The 17,071-nt window shown below is 36.2% G+C and overlaps 1 protein-coding gene and 1 long non-coding RNA gene across 3 annotated transcripts; one reads left to right on the top strand and one right to left on the bottom strand.

Annotated features, from left to right (window-relative positions):
* Window positions 1-166: 166 nt before the first annotated feature.
* LOC103997978 (glucose-6-phosphate isomerase 1, chloroplastic) lies at window positions 167-10,883 on the bottom strand. Its single transcript, XM_009419333.3, has 14 exons — window positions 10,236-10,883; window positions 8,999-9,121; window positions 7,567-7,665; window positions 7,393-7,476; window positions 5,926-6,069; window positions 5,784-5,849; window positions 5,598-5,666; window positions 5,401-5,508; window positions 4,151-4,203; window positions 3,930-4,068; window positions 2,146-2,302; window positions 1,975-2,053; window positions 1,189-1,255; window positions 167-574 (listed from the first exon to the last, which is right to left on the bottom strand). The coding sequence occupies exons 1-14, from the start codon at window positions 10,785-10,787 to the stop codon at window positions 440-442; spliced, it is 1,875 nt and encodes a 624-aa protein (XP_009417608.2). The 5' UTR covers window positions 10,788-10,883; the 3' UTR covers window positions 167-439.
* Window positions 10,884-11,457: 574 nt separating this feature from the next.
* LOC135593134 (uncharacterized) lies at window positions 11,458-16,228 on the top strand. 2 transcript variants are annotated; one of them, XR_010479414.1, is made up of 6 exons: window positions 11,458-11,678; window positions 12,309-12,386; window positions 12,629-12,700; window positions 13,754-13,856; window positions 13,927-13,971; window positions 15,969-16,228. It is a non-coding gene; the product is annotated as an uncharacterized LOC135593134 (long non-coding RNA). The 2 variants fall into 2 exon arrangements; XR_010479413.1 differs by having other exon boundaries at window positions 13,754-13,971.
* Window positions 16,229-17,071: the final 843 nt, after the last annotated feature.

Raw genomic sequence — 17,071 nt, 5'->3', positions numbered from 1 at the left:
AGGATCGGGCATGGGTTAATTGTTTGGACGAATTGTAGGTTTAATTATTTTTAAATAAATAAATAAATATATATATATATATATAATATATGAATGATATTATAAAAATGACTATTTTATAATGTAGTGAGAGAGAATTATATGGACAGAGCAAAAACAATAAAAATGAGAGAATTAGTGAATCAAACTAGTCGAAGATTTGAACAATATTGGAACAAGCAATATGATTACATGAAACATGAATTATCCTGATGGAAGAAAGGTGATGTTTCCTAGTTGACGAAGCGGGGTTTTACACTCACCGTAGGGTCTAGAACCGAGAGCAGCCTGCAATAGTCCTCAGTAATTCAATTTCATCAGTGATGCTCCCCAAGATTATTGTCGTATCTTTGCTCCATTGAGCATTTCTTTTTTACTCAACTGTTGTGCGAAAAATAACTTAATCGTACAATTCATCCACATTGCACTCTCCAAGGAAAACTTTGATACTTCGAGGTGACCCGCAGTTGCCTTCGGCTATCAGTGCTCTATCATTTGCGGCCACGTGTGCAATGATCTTGTATATCATTTCAATCTGCTCAGATGGTAAGGAGAGAAGAAAAAGAGTTTCAGGTGTTTGTAGAAGAAAAGAATGATGAAAAGCAATAAACTGCAATGTGTCTAGTATATACAAAACTTTCGAGTTAATGTTCAAATGAAAAGGAACGGATCTTTCTGAACTATTTAGGATCGTATCACCCAGGATTATGTGGAAAAACATTCTAATAGGTGGATACTTCAAGCACAACTGAAATCTTTAAAATCAAGGATCAAGATACCAACACATATTTATATCTGGCTAACTACAACTTTGCTTTGTATCACAAACCAAGATCTTGCTCTAAATATATGAAGCTCCTCGCTTGTAAAATTACATAACATATTGGTGACCAAGAAGCTTTGGAGGGTGTAAAAAATAAAATTCAAGATGAAATATGTCATGAGGAGGGATTGTACATTTCCTTAATGGTGGTGCCAGATTCTAGTTGATGTTTGTTACCCATTATTTAAAAAAAAAATAGACTTTGTATTATTCTGAAAGCTTTCGGTTTCATAGATTAGTATGTGTTGCATTTTCCTCTATGAATATGGCCAGTATTATAAAGTAGCCAAGTAATTATTGAATGACGGACAATCAAGCACTGGTACCTGTTCTGGAGCATGGCATCGTTCTGCAATTTCGTCAAGTGTCAAAGGCTCAACAGGCTCTTTGCAGCTGACAGAGACAAGGTTCGTGTTAAAGGAAAGAACAACAGTAAAGCAATAATATTTGCAAGACACCAAAAAGAAATGATAGTAAGCAAACTTTGTTAGTTACTCTCTGTTCTGACAAAGTGAGAATTACGAATTTGGATAAGCAGATGTGCATCAAATTAACAAGGGAAACTATCAATTTCGAGAGTGAGCCTCAGTGGTCAGGTAGGATGCTTTACTGCAACCAACCGTCCAGACTCCAGACTTAAAAGTCATTGAAATAGCCTCCCTGCATATAAAGTCTAGTCTATGTACATTTTGACATCCACCAAATCCCAATAACTTTATTCAAATTTCAGCTAAGAGAAACACTATCAGTCAGAAGTCAAAGCTTCTGAGATAGCTGACATAGTGATGTTCCTTAAAAAAACAAAGACAGTGATATTCCTACGTACATTACAAAACAAAACTGGAAAACTGCATTCTAGCAAATTTTAAGTCCACGATCAAGATAGTGACCTGCTAATCACGACTACTCGAGATCCCTGCTTGCAGTGTTTAAAATTTGCTATACTAGAAAAAACAGCCAAAATAGTATATTCATATTCTTTTTCAAGTTTCTAAGAGTTGCAATGGTCTTAGTCGATTCTGATAAAGACAATCACTTGCCATGTATGGATTTCAAAGATTTCCTGATAAAAAGTTAGAGCAGATGTTAACACCCAACGAGAGGTCACACACCTTGCTTCATTTAAAATGGAAAGAACCCTCTTTTGTAGTGCTAATACGTCCCCTGCTGCTTTCTTTCCAGCTTCCACGCCTTTAAACATAAGAAAAATGAACAACTAATGCAACTTTTGAAGGAAAAAATAAAACATTTTAACTAATTTTAGGATATAATGTTGCACATACCAGGTTGATGGTATGCATTGATATTGATCAGACATGCATATATTCCAACAGCTCGCTCGTAAAGTGCAACTAGTGCTCCCACAGATCTAGGAGTTACTTCTTGCACAGTTACTGTAATGGACTCACGATCATTTGCATAGAGGGCTGAACGTGTTCCCTGTGCAAGATGCTCATATTCAATAACTTTTTAACTATTTGATAAGTATATTTGAACAATATCATATGCTTTGTAGGAGATGTGTACAAGAATAAATTTTAAAGTTACAAGGGAGAAAATAAAACCATCCCACAAGTAATAAGCACATTCCCTGCCTGATGATACCATAAAAATGGTTTAGTAAAAAAACGGAGTTTTCTTTGCCTATAGGAGACTTGGTGTAGAATTTTGAAGAATCCAGAATAGTTTTTATCGGAAGGCTTGTAACCCGATAAGCACATGGAAATCAAATCATGTCAATTACTTCAACATATCCTGCTGAGGCAAAAAGCGTTTCCATACTTACCATCAAATGTTTATATTAAATGCAAAAATAAGCCAGTTAGACGAAAGTAGTGCATACTATGGTAACTGGTAAATACCAATTCCTGCAGAAGGGGTTAAAAGTTTTATTTTTTGCTAAAAAAACTTTAACTGAAAAAGAAGTTAAAGTTGTACTTCCTACTGTCACACAAAGGGAGCAAAATAAGAAAAAAGAAAATGGAAAGACATCTGACAATTTCACAATAGAAATAACAGATAGAAGTGTCTTGAGAAAGATCAGTAAAATTATCATAATACCTTGAAGAGGGATTTTAGCATTGGTCTACTTTCTGGATTCAAATGTGGTTACCACTATTTGGCTTGTTACTTCGATGATCGCATGCCTAACCAGAGCAAAACATGGCTAACATGCACATGCTTTTGGAGACAACACTGACACATACCATAAGAAAATATCAATTTCACTGGGCATAACTAACAGATTTAGCCATTCTGGGCAAGGAGATTAACAAAAAAATATTGCAATCTCCATCATGACATTGATGCATACAAAAAGCAGGATGTTTTTCATATTTCTTAGTTCTTACCTAATATTCATTCACAAAATGAATATACTATATAAGTATATAGCAGCAGAAATATTTTGTGCTATACCATGTCTTTCCACATACAAATCACATAAACTAACACTATTCCTGGATTATGTGAGGTGAATATAAATTAATGCAGCAAAGAAACTAAACACTTCTGGGAGATACATATGTCCCTTTAAAAATGCCAACAGGGTGGCAAATCCAACTTCCAAGTATATAACCAAGAATGTCTTTTGCAAAAAAATGTTCATATTCCACATAGATGTGTTCTTGAATAAGGAGTACCAAATATGATTTATCTCTTAAATTTGATATTCACTTTACACTGTGAAATTAATACAACAGACAACAGAAAGATATAAAATTTTGAATATTTTTTAAGACTGTCATATGCAGAGATTTATGGGCTTCAAGCAGATGACCAAAGATGTTATTTAGTGAACAAAAAGGACAATCTGAATGCCAAGCCCCAAATCTCGTGCCAATAGATGTCAACTGGTAGGTAGCACAGTCAAGATCTCAACCCAAATAATTGAATTATCCTCAATATTGAATGGCAAAAAAGGACTCCGATAATCAACTCCAAATAATTGCACATAACAGTAAAAAAAGACAAATATTTACTAATTACTATATCATATAAATAGTCAAATTATGTCAACCTAGTGGAAATTGACCACCGAATGTCATGAGAAACAATATAGATGTACCTGTAGCATTCCAAATAAATAGTCACCACAGGTTACTCCTGGTTCAAGCTCCCAGTCATGACCAGGGGGTCTGTCTCGTAATACTTCAATAAAAGTAACAAAGAAATTATGGACACCTTCCCTCAGCTGCTGGATGTAGCTGTTGACAAGAAGATAAGAGTATATAACAGTCAAGCTCAAAATACCAATGAAAATATTAGACAAAGTGAAGTGATACCCACGCATGCTGATCAGTACTTCCTTTATTTCCATAAACAGTAATTCCTTGATTAACCTATGAAACAAAACTTTCTACAATTAAAGGTTTGTGAGAATCACAATATAATGGAAGCATGTATCTTATAACCATATAGCAAACAAAACATGTTCTAAAGATAGATGAAAGACTTCCAACATATCCTTCTTTTTTTCTTTGTTGGTGGGCAGGTGGGGGATAGAGATAGACAGAATTATGAAGAAATTAAAGTGACATCAGCAAAGGTCAGTGAAAAACCAGTGCATATTTGCAAACTCAAACAATGAAATAGAAAATAGTTGCAGCAAAAGTAATGTTGGTTTGTCACAGGCAGTCCTTAATAATACTCAGTAAAGATGGTGAGGGCAATACAGTTGCAATGTACAATATAGCACATATCATGATGATTTATAGACAGTAGCCTTTCAGGTGTTTAAATTAGCAGATATTTGCTGTATGACTTGATATCCTAGTCAACTGATGCTTTATGGAGAAACACCTGCTCAAAGTCCACAACCCAATTATAATTCAAATGTTACTAGCAGCAAGATAAGATAATAAGCATCATCATATCCACCTTTCCCTCTTGCAAGGAATGCTGTTAAATGACACACTGCATGTACCCAGTTTATGTGAAATTCAATTATCCATTTTTAAGTTGTTTACTTTTGTCTTTTGCTTTTTGTTGGTTCAACCACAAACTGATCAGCATCCTCATAATACAACTAAGGCCGAACATGTTGATCTTTAAGTCAATCCAACAAGGGATTAGGTTTAGGACTCCAGGGAACTCTCAGATAAATGACAAGATGATCAAATGAGTCCAAGAGACTAAATGATACAGACTAGTTACAGTAGAACCCACTGTAAACTTTTCCTTTGTCTCTTACCCTTTTTTCCACACTGGGAATGTCCTGCCACCAGATGACATTAAGGCAACCCTTTCCCTCTTTTTCTCACTCATATATATTGCCCATGAAATCAGACAGATGATTTAATTGAGTTGTAAACCAAGTAATTAAACTGGAAATTGAAAAGCAAGCCCAATCACCAGGGTTATTTTTAGATATAACTTAACTGGACCTTCTATCAAAATGCACAAAAAAAATCCATGTAGTTCCACCCATTCACCATTTGAACTCGAGACACAATTTAGATTTCAAGAGGAGAACACATTGGAACCATAGACCAAATCTTAGAAAATAAAGAAAATCTTAAAAAAGCATACTGACAGACCCGATTCCCATCAAGGTCGAACTCCTTTCCAAGTGATTCCATGACCAGCTGCTGCAAATATCTACTAAAAAGTAACAAGCTATCCTTGTAAGGAAGAACAACCATATCCTGTATCAAGTAGATGACTGAATCAGAAGAGCTAACAATAAAGATGATATATGATGAGACAAACAATGGTGGAAGAAAGGATTGCAAACCTTGGACCCAACTCCATCAGAAGCCCAGTACCAACATAGAGCAAGAAGGGCTGCAGGATTATTCCTCACCTGGATAAAAAATGACAGTTTGTAAAAAGAAAAGACAATATAGCATAGGGCTGAATGACTATAACAATCTGACAAATATGCTGCCGAAATTTTAAGATAATGCAAAAAGATATGTACCACGGTTGTCCGATTTGCCTCATCCATCAATGATGCACCAACAAGCATTTCTTTAATGTCAATACCCTGGACAATAAGCAACCATAGTCAAAACTTTCACACCGACAACCTGACATCTCAAGATAATAAGAGAAGAACATGCCTGGAGTGAAGCAGGGAGCAAACCCACAGCAGACATTTCCGATGTTCTACCACCAACCCAGTCAAACATAGGAAATCTTGCTAACCACCCCTCAATTCTGGCTGCATTATCTAAAAGTGAGTTCTGCTGTGTGATAGCAACACCCTGCAAAAATTGTCTGATCTAAGTTATTTGTTTACATTGAAACAAAAAAAGAGAGTACTGCCTACCGCCCGAATGCAACTGAAGCAAAAACAGAAAGCATAAATGCTACCATTCACAGAAAAATGTGGAGCTCAAATGGACTGTAAATGTAGGTTCCTATACTTCCAACAAGCTCAGAGAATCCTAGTTAACGATCAGTTTGGTGTTTGTATCAGTCAAATTAAGTCATATAAATCATTTATCGATGTATTGTGGATAATACAACTTAAACTTCCAATTATACCAACATGACAGACATACTTTGTTTAATTCTCCAAAATTTGTTGTAGTATAAATCCACAACTTAATCTTACCCTTGACAAATACATCCATCACCCATCTACTGCTTCAAAGAAGATGCTTTGGTGAGAAAAGGCAACATAAAGATATCTTATCTCATGTAAATTTGCAAATAAAGAAAAGAAAAGAAAACAAAGAATAGGTTTATCATTCCTATTGCAAGTAAACAAAAGAATTTGCACTACTTCAACTTCAACTTTTTAACCTTTAACAATTTTAACTGAAGGGCCATAATCTGCAGGAATAAAAGCCATCTGAAATCATTCAGCCCTCATAATGCTCAAACCTTATCTCCGTATATCAAAATTCAACATATATCCAAGAAGTACAACATTTAGGGTTGGACTGGACATGGTTGCAATTTATATAGCAGCAGATATAAGGCCATGTACATTATGTTAGCTGCCAAGATAATGTCAACCACCCCACCACAATTCTTCTCTTAAAACTACTAAGTACTTAAATAATTTATAATTTTCCTTCTTGAGCCTTAACTAGATGCCTACACTAAGACCATGTTAATACAAAAGTATGTGCAGGTGCTCTAAGAGGCAACTGTCTATTATGGATCAGAGGAATCAACAAATCACCAATTATTTATATTTGAAGAGGACAAAAGTCTACTTTTTGTTTAAGTATATGGCCTCCTGCTCAGATAATTAACCTAAGTTAAGCATAATTAAGACACCAAAAGGAAGCATAATCTAGCCTCCAAAAAGAACAGTTCTCCCAAAGGAAACTTGAGAACGTTGCTCCATTACGTGGAACATAATTCAAAAGAAAAAATATTACAATTGCTAGCTGTATATTGTCAAACATATCACTGACTTACAATTGTTCATAAAATTGTTCAAAATAGCTTCAACTGAGGAAAATATATCATCAACAAATGATATAACCTTGTTATAAGGAATTAAGCACACACTTCTTTCAATAAAATATGGAGAAAAATCAAGAATCATAACAAAAACCTGAGAGCAAAACCTGTTTTGAGAAATCCAGCCCAGCTTCTCGAAAGGCTTTCTGAACTTCCAGCAACCCATTTCGGGTTTCAGGGGTGCCTCCACTCTGGTACATAATAAAATAACGAATTATGCATAATGCTCACTCCAAGATATCATAACTCATGAAACTGAAGTCTAACACTACATGACTAACCTTTGATATAACAATTACAAGTGTTGATGCAAGTTCAGGACCAAGCTGTGCTATTTGATGATCAATTCCAGCTGGATCTGTATTGTCAATAAATCTTATCTGGCACATCATGAAAATTAGAAACAGAAAAATAATTACATGTAGGACAGGAAATTCAAAATGAGATTTTAATAAGCCAATACTTCATCCAATTGTGAAAATAATAAAATGGATAACATACAAGAAACTTAAAGTGACTACTTAGGAGTCCAAACCAATTGAAGATTGATAATTTAAAATATGAGAAGCCTTCAGCAATACCTAGATGCTCCTTAATAGATGGAATTATATGGTAATGAGTGAAAAACCTTTCTTTTCCACAGAAAAGTTTATTTAGATTCCTTATCCTCTATTCTTGTTAAACATGGAAAAGCCAATCGATTTGCATGTTTGTGAAGTAAACAGTGGAGCCAGCATTTCCTAAGAATCAAACAGTTGACCCTATATATGATCTACTTGTTGCCTATTACATGATTAGTGAAGAAAACCAGATGAAAAAGTATTTCCTAAATGTACATAGAAATTACTAATACAAACAGAACTTGTCACATCAATAGCTTCAAGTACTCTAGTCAATGCCCTAGTTTTTATGTAAAACATAATCTTTCACAGCAACCATTTATAATAAATATTGATATCTACATTTCTGTTTTGCAATATCTTGAGACTAAAACAATAATGCTCTAGCTACACACAATTATGTTTGAAGCAAATTTTGCACGAGGCCAAAACATCGTAAGTGCTTATGGCATCCCCTCAATGAGTTCAGCCAATAACCCAGACATGTTTCTGTGTGTTGCAAAAGGTGATATAATGTGCTATAAATTTCCCAGGAATCCGAAAAGGAATGTGGTCTTAGTAAAAACTACAACTACATGAAGGAGAAAAGAATAGAAAACAGTATATTAAGTAACGAAAAAAGATAATGAATAAGCATGAAACATCCTAGCAATGCTACAAAGGGACTATAATAAAAAATGTAAATTAAGCAACTACACGAAATGATATGGGAAATGGGAAATAGCAATGAACAAACAATGTAGTGTTAAAACTCGTAATTTGTTGAAGAATAGAATCCAGATCCTTCACATCATAGCCAAATATATGAAACTCAAACAAAAGCTCTAGAAAGCATAATAAATAATCTAATTAATAGAAAAGAAAGTGAAATAGTTATCCATATAATTTGTACAGGATCTTTAACCAATCAAAAGGATGATGTAAAGTGAGTGGCAGTGATAGTTATGCAAACCAGATACTATAACATCGAAACCATTAACCAAGTTAAGACACCTTATAGAAAGTAGGGTTGCATGCTAGGATATAGCAATGGGACATTAAACTGAAGAGTCCATAATATAACAGTAGATTTGGTCAAGGGCCAGAGACAAACCTTCAGAGGAGGATTATCAGGTGCTAATGCTTCGGCAACAAACTGAGGTCCCAGAGATGAACCTCCAATTCCAACAGAAAGAATCTGGGTAAAGCGACCAGCGGGAGATGATGGAGGTTTAATCTGTTTTCATTTAAAAATATCAATAGAATAATTTAGAGACACTTTATTCTAAAAGTGATGGTTTTTAAAATTTGCAATGTATCATGATGTAGTTTGCATGTCTCTCTATCAATGATAGATGAGAAAAATCAGTTAAAATCAATTAGCCTCTAGTGAAAAAATAATCATACATAATCAAGACACAATACTCCTTTTCTTTTTGTAGACCAACATTTTTGTGACCAACATGATGAACTAAAAAGGGAGCATTAAGATTCCATCACTTTGTCAGGTTTAAACTAATCTGATTCTCTTAGAACATGGTAGAAGTTGGATATCAATGATAGTGAAACAAATATGAAGAAATGTACAGCAACTGAACCTTTGGCCCTACATTTAGAACCAGTAATATTCAATAATTTGGCATTTCTTTTAATATATTTGGAATTTGGAAGCTATTACGTTGCTTGATTATTCTTGATTGGCAATTCATGGGTTGATCATGGATATACTAGGTAAATTATTTTTAAGAACTTAAACTCTTTCAGCAGACTTATTATTGACAGCTAACCGATTAGCTATTTAGATTGCCAGCTTAGTTCAGACAAAATATGTTTCAGTTGCTATAACCAAAACCTAAAAAAAATGTGTTGAAGGGACAAATGCATGGAAATTATGTTCTCAACGAAGTGAAACAGATTCTTGTTCTGCTTGATGCATAAGGAAATTATGTTTTATCTGCAAGATATATAACTAACCAATAAATCTACTTTATTTACAAAATATTTATGCATGGGCATTCGTTAAATATAGTAGTTTATCATATAAATTTGATAAAACATAATTAATTCTACAAAAATTAGGTGTTATGAATTCACCATTTGCCCTGCCAATGAAGTATCATAGATGCTGCCAAAGCATTGCATTGAAGAAGGAAATTAACTTTGTTTGGTTAAAATTTCAACCCCCGTGTGAAAGACAAACGGCTACACAAATTGTACATCCGGATCTTTAGCCAAGAGCTAAAGAAACAGCCATGACCAACAGCAAGTTGTACTGCCAATCCGAGGATGAAACAGAATCGCAATGTACCAAAATTTTTAACAAAATAAGCACTTAAGAAGGGGGGCCTTACCTTAGCACTGATGATATCGTCGGCAAACTTGCAGATGGCATCGAGCGTGTTCTCGATTTGTAACCTCAAGAACGAGTTGGGAGCCAGCTTGGGATCCCTCAACCAGTAATGTCCGACCATTCGTCCCTCGTCGGGGTTCGCGATCGCGCCCTTCTCGAGTTCCTGCATCGCGTGGAACGCCTTCTGGAGCCTCGGCTCCATCTCAGCGAGAAATTCGTCGGTAAAGGCTATCCGGCTGACATCGAGGAAGAGACCTAGCTCCTTGTGCTGGTACAGCCAGTCCACATATCGGCGCCACAGCTTGATGGGATCCTTCTCGATGCCCAGCGTCTTCTTCTCCGGCGGCAGGGAGGCGGAGGAAGTGGTCGAGGGGGACCGCGGAAGGTCGGCGATGGAACGGAGCGGACGGAGGTGCGGGAGGCGACCCGAGGGGAAGATCGGGATGGCGGAGGCATGCCGGGAACTAGGGATGGGTTTCGGGGGAAGGAGGGGGCGGCGATGGCGGAGGGCGGAGGAGGAGTAGGAGGAGCAAACGCCGGAGATGGACGCCATGGAGCGAGAAGGGTAGAGATCAGAAGCGGAGACAACGAGATGAGGAGAGGAAGAAATGGGAAGTTCACATCGAACTGGGCCACACAAGACAAGGGCGAGGTGAGATACGAAACGGACTGGGTGTCGCTTTTATACCGGGAGGGAGACTCGGGTGAGGTGCGGCTCCCCTGGCCCGTTCGAATTAGGGACCAGGGTTTTCTTGCACGAGCTCATAGTTGCCAACGCAACAGGTCGGCCTACTGACGTCATCACGGAGCGAGCGGAACCTGTTGCCTGTTTCGGTGAACACAGGTGAGGCGAGCGGCACACGGTGATGGAATAGGCTCTGTCTGCACGTGCTGAGGACGATCGAAAGGGCTCGCACAAGTGGGAGGTGGAGCCCGCTGGCCGCTGTCTTTGTCTTATTGCAGAAGAGCGATTTGAATCCTCGGTGGACGTTCGCCTACAGCGATACGTGGCAGGAGCCCATTGGACAGTCGCAATCGTGAATGGATCACGTGGGGAGTTATATTTCGGGTCGGATCCTAACCGGTTCAACCCAAGTAAAAGATTCTTAAAATGAGAGATTATATATATATATATATATATATATATATATATATATAATTCACAATTGAATGGGTTTGATATAAAAAAATAATTTAAGAATGAAATAGCAAGAAGGATTCCTTTTACTTGCCGCAGAGCTTAAACAATTCTCGGAACTTCCCTGGCTCGCACCGAGCCGCCCCTGTTCTTGGCAGCAGTCGACTCAAAGAGCAAGCCGGAAGAGACATGTGGTGGGACGAAGAAGACGATCGAGAAGCCTATGCAGCTTTGGAGGACGAAGAAGAAGAAGGACAAGACTTCTATTCTCCTTTCGGCTTCCTCTCGCTCCTATCCAGACCAAAGGTAAATAAATGCTCCAACCTGATGAGAGCAAAACAATTCCTCTCCTTTGGTTTAGGGTTTAAGTCGTTACTGATGATCCGATCTTCGTATTCTTCTCTCTCCCTGATACAAGCTCCTCATCTTCGAACCCTGAGCCGTGATATCTGGATTTTGGCGCTTGCGTGTTCTCTTTATGTTTCGAATTGGTTTGAAAATGAAAAAGAATGTGATTTTTCTTATATTTTCTTCAACTATTAAGGTTGGTCATGTTGATAAAGTGCAGCGCAATCAGAAATATGTTTTAAATGGGAACAGCTCTGTGATCTAGACCCGTAATCAGTAACTGACATCTGTGCATTACGTTGTAAATGTGCTTCATATGAATTTTATTGAACTTTATGCTATTGGAGATTGAGGTCTAATAACTTTATCTGATTAATTTGATCCTTAACTCTGAAACTCGAGGAAAAACATATGAAATGTTTTAAACGGGCACTTTTGAATTAAGAGCAATATAGCTCGCTGTAGTTTTGGTAAAACTAATTCTTCTGTTTTCTGTGTTTTGCCATATATATGAAAGAAACGTTACTTTTGTCTGTTTGAGGAACTAAGATCCATGACATTCCATATCAATTATCATGTCATTATTAGGACTACTACAAAATTCTGGAAGTTGATTATGATGCCACTGAGGAGGCCATTCGGTCTAACTTCATACGTCTAGCATTGGTTAGTATTTATCTCTGTATTTCCTTTTTCTTAAATGATTTAATGTATAATTAATTTAAATATCATCCAATGTAACTTTTGCTACCTAAACACAAACTAGCTAGTGACTGTGTCATAAAACTTAGCTGCCTTTTGTTGGATCTTTGACATGAAAATTTCTTAGATCAGCATTCGATCTGATGTAACACCTCATATTTTTACATGGAGAATAAATTTTGTTGTCCTTGGTTTACATTCTGCAGAAATGGCATCCTGATAAGAAAAGGGAAACAATGCTACTACGAGATTCCAAGATATGAATGAGGCATACAAGGGTTGGTTTTCAACTGTTCATATTTTATATCTTTCATCACATGTGGATGATGCATTTCTTTTTGGCCAACTGTCGTGGAAGGAAGGTTTCTCTTACTTTAGATTATCACGTATTTAAATAATCTTGTATGTTTTCACATTTGATTCCTTTCCCATTTTTTTCTGGCAATAATCAGCTTGTCTAGTTGTCTTGGAATAGAAAAGTTTGCAATCTGTTCGATACCACAAAGTCAAAAATGTGTTCCTTTGATTGGAAGAGTTGCTAATGAAAGCAATATTTATTTTCATTGTGAAAATGGATAAATATCAAGTCATGGATCTGCTCTATGTACCTTGACTGTCAATGCCAATTGCCGATCTTCAGCCATGTACTAACAACTGAAGAGGTTCTCCTGCCAGTTCATTCACCCATGCATCTCAAGCATGGAATCTGTGATTATGTTGATTGCTGAATGCATTGTTTAGTTTCTTAGGATTTTCCCTGATTTTCTCTAATGAGGTAGGTGAAAACTCTGCATCCGAGAAGTTATTTGAAGTTTTTGAACAATTTATTTCCTTCTGCTATAACATTTTGCAAATATCAATTAGAGCTTAGTCATCCTTTTGACTCCCATAGACTCCAGCAAACTACTTTAACTAGTTCTCTCTTCAATTGACCTATTTGATGTGCTTAAAGATTTTTTTTCTCCTGCCAGTATATAAGACCACAGGCTTCTCAGTTGACGAATTCTGCCATTGGCAAGAACTAATAGGATGTGAATAAAACTTATCAATGAGCCAGTCGGCTTGTAAGTTTGGCCAGAGTTTTAGCTTGAGCTTGTAATGAGTCATTGCAATTGCAGTACCTTCAAATGCAATTCTATAAATTAGGTTTCCTTAATTATGGAGTAAAAAGAGAAAGTAAGTCTTTTTTTATTTAATATTAATTGCGGACAATTGATCTACTGGTCTTCTACTCATTTGGGTTTGTATTCCACTTTTTGGATAATTGCAGTTGTTGACTTTTTTCTTTTAATCTCTGTTATACCATACATTGATGGGATACCATTTTCTAGATTCTGGCCTGCGTGCAACTCCAACGACACCTTAAATGCCAACGTGTTCAGTTTTAATTACTGTTCTCTTTCGTCTCACTCAAAATTGCTCATCTATATTCAGGTAATCTTATACTGTTTTTTACCACATATTTTATTTGAACAGTTTTAAGTTATCCTAACAAGAGATGCAGTATGACAGGAAAGGATTTCATGGTATCCAAGACTACAATGTCATAGTAAGCATATTTTTTACTTATATCCTGTATAATCATTTAAGGTGTCTAATAGATAGTAAAGCTTGTTTCTCTTAATTTTAAATTACTGAAGTTCCATAGTTAAACTGCATCTTGAGTTCTTACATTGACTGCATGTATCTGTAAGAAAGAACCTTGATGAGCAAAGGTTCACTTCTTTGGCTCAAGTTGGAATTCCATTTGCCTTACCATGTTGACAACTTGCATTCTGCAAGTTGTATGTATCAGTTTGGTTTAGTTTAAGTTTAGCAGTTTTGGTCGGGTCCCGTTATATCGATATGTTGTAGAACTTGCAAGTAATTTCAGCATGCAGTTTCCTTCTTGCTTTTGGCTACTTCAAATTTACCCATAGCATATGCTGAAGTATTTTAGAACTTTAATTTTAAAAATTTATGGTGGTTGGCTTTATTTGGGAGGAGTTGAGGGATGATGGTGGTTCTTTTTCAAGTTCCTTTTATTTTTGTAATGAAGATCTTGCATGAGCAAACTGTGGCTCTGGTTGAAGAAACACAAACGTGGTTGAATAAAGAAGTTACTTTGCTATTCTTCCCTTAAAATCTGTTTTCCTCTCTTATAGTTCTTTATGTTATCATTCTTTTTTCCTGGATCAAACCATAGGCAGTAAGATGATTGGAAATAGATATATGCTTCTCCCTGCTACCTGGATCTGCTACAAAAGAACTGATGCTAAATGAAGGTTATTACCCAGGTAGGATACTTAGGTACCACATATACAAGGAGTCAAGCCCGAAACCTCTTCAAGATGGAAAGTGAATCAATGACTATGCAAAGGCCCAATTACTTGCTGAATGCAGGCCCAAATTATACAAACACAACTCTGATTGCTTTTGGACTTAAACCCTTTTAATTTTCATTGGACCCAGTTGGTTAAAAGTTTAAAGAATATTGTTTGTTCATGCTATTTTAGAAAAGTCTCGATCATTGCCCTGCACTCCATCCTTTCGATTTTAACCAGGCAGCCTGCGATTTCTGTAAATGGATATTATTGGCTGACATTCTTCATCATGCATCACTGTGTAACAAATTTGAACTCATTGTTACCGTCCCATTTGTTGCAGTATTGTTTTATTTATATGACAACTTCATAGATGTCTTAACGTCCATGGAATTTCTTCCTATTAGGCCTATATACAGGTCTTTGTTTTGTCCTATAAGTCAGGTATCCTTAGTAGATTGTTATAGTGGTATAGTTCGTATGGACCCCAAATTTTTCTAGGGATTGTTGACCAAATGGATTTTAGCTTATGATGTTTCTGGACCATCACTATCACCTTTCTGTGCGTTCTGGATGATATAGTTACAATCTCATGTGATTGATGGTTAAGATATGTAGCCTAACAATCATTTGTCTTCCTGTTGATTAATACTTACAAAAGAGCTCATCAAACTATGTTTATAGGTTGGAAGGTTAGTACTGAAGAATTCTGGCATGAGATTTACATATTGTGGATTTCTACGCCAATATGGGTAGATGGCTTGCAGCTAAGACTAACAAAAACTTGTCAAACAACTTTATAGAAGTACTTAAAACAGATCTGACAAAAACTTGTTTATTGTCACAAACATTGTGAGGAGAAAATAAAGGCAGTTTACAAGTTTAGCACATATAAGTTACACTGTACGATCATGTGCTAGTGATACTAAGCTGCTGCTTAACAAGTTGACTTGAGAGTTGAATGAATTTTAGGCCAAAGCAATGAGTTGTACCTCCTATTTGAGAAAGACATATTTGGTTTCTCTTCAACTTATATATATCCTTATTGATGTTTTAAGCAAATGATAAGTTGACATCAAAAGGATAATATTGCTTGAAACACGACTTCAACTTCTTCTCACGTCAAGCACTTGTGACTTTCTATCATTATATTTTCAAAAGATTTTTTTAGTAATGTAAGCCATGAGATTGTATGTCGTGGCTTCTTTTAATTGACCATTCTATTTGTTAACTTCAATTTCAGGAATTCCTTGATCGATACAAGGGTCTGATTTTGACATGCAATGGCCTCGGCTCGGATATCCAGTACTATAGTGGATTGAGGTATCAGGCCCCTACGATCTGCGTAAATATGGTGCATCTTTCAATGTTTTAGGCAAGGACAAGTGAAAAAAGATAGCACTCAAAATTCTATGATCACTAGCTCTTGAAGTTTATAAAGCCTTGATTTGTTCTCTAGTGTTTTGGATGATGTGATCAATAACATTTATTTATTTATTCAAATGCAAACTCTAAGGTCCCCTAAAATCCATTGCATGCTTGATTTGGACCTTTTATATATATATATATATATATATATTCATATCTAAAATAGATGCACAATTAATTGAGAGTTGGTTGAGTGCAGGCGATAGACAATTTTTGGAAAGGTATGTGCAGGGCATGTTCTTCATAGCACCCACGTTTTATAAAGGTTGAGAGTTTAAAGTGGTTTTTAGGAAGGGTAAAATACTTCATATATCTTACATAAATCTTTTTTTAAAATAATCTTTCTAAATTTATTAGAGTGTTAAATCGGCCAATATGAATTTTCTGATTGAATTTTTTAGTAGAGAGAAAAAGATATCTTCCATCTTGATATTTGAGGACAAATATATTTCGTATCACAGAAAAAAAAATCATAAAACACTGAAAATTATGGATGATTTATGAATTAAGAAAAAAACTTTCAAGATGCACGGGATATCTATCCGATAATTAAGTCTTGATTTTAAAAGATTTCGTTCATTCAAATAGAATTTTACATATTCAATTTTCCTGATTTCAAGAATCTAAAAGTGTACTTATGAAACTCTAATTTAACCCCCTATAATTCGCAGTAGCAGCAGCAGCGGCAGCCTTAATGGCGAACACAACTTCCTCAACCCTTCTCCTACATGCACTCAGATGGAAACAGGGGATAACATTTCTTCCCCTCTCTTGGAGTTGGCGTATGACAGTGCGTTGGCACCCACCACAAAGCCGGTGGTCGTCTCGCACACTGCCATGCATGGAGGTCTGTGTAGGAAAAGAGAGGGGGAGAAACTAATGCTTTCCCCCCTCCCCTTTCACTTGGCCCCGTGTGTG

This window comes from Musa acuminata, chromosome BXJ1-9, assembly GCF_036884655.1.
Source record: "Musa acuminata AAA Group cultivar baxijiao chromosome BXJ1-9, Cavendish_Baxijiao_AAA, whole genome shotgun sequence".
NCBI classification, from domain to species: Eukaryota; Viridiplantae; Streptophyta; class Magnoliopsida; order Zingiberales; family Musaceae; genus Musa; species Musa acuminata.
Note: the sequence above shows the minus strand (reverse complement) of the source record. Positions and strands in the feature narration are given on the sequence as shown.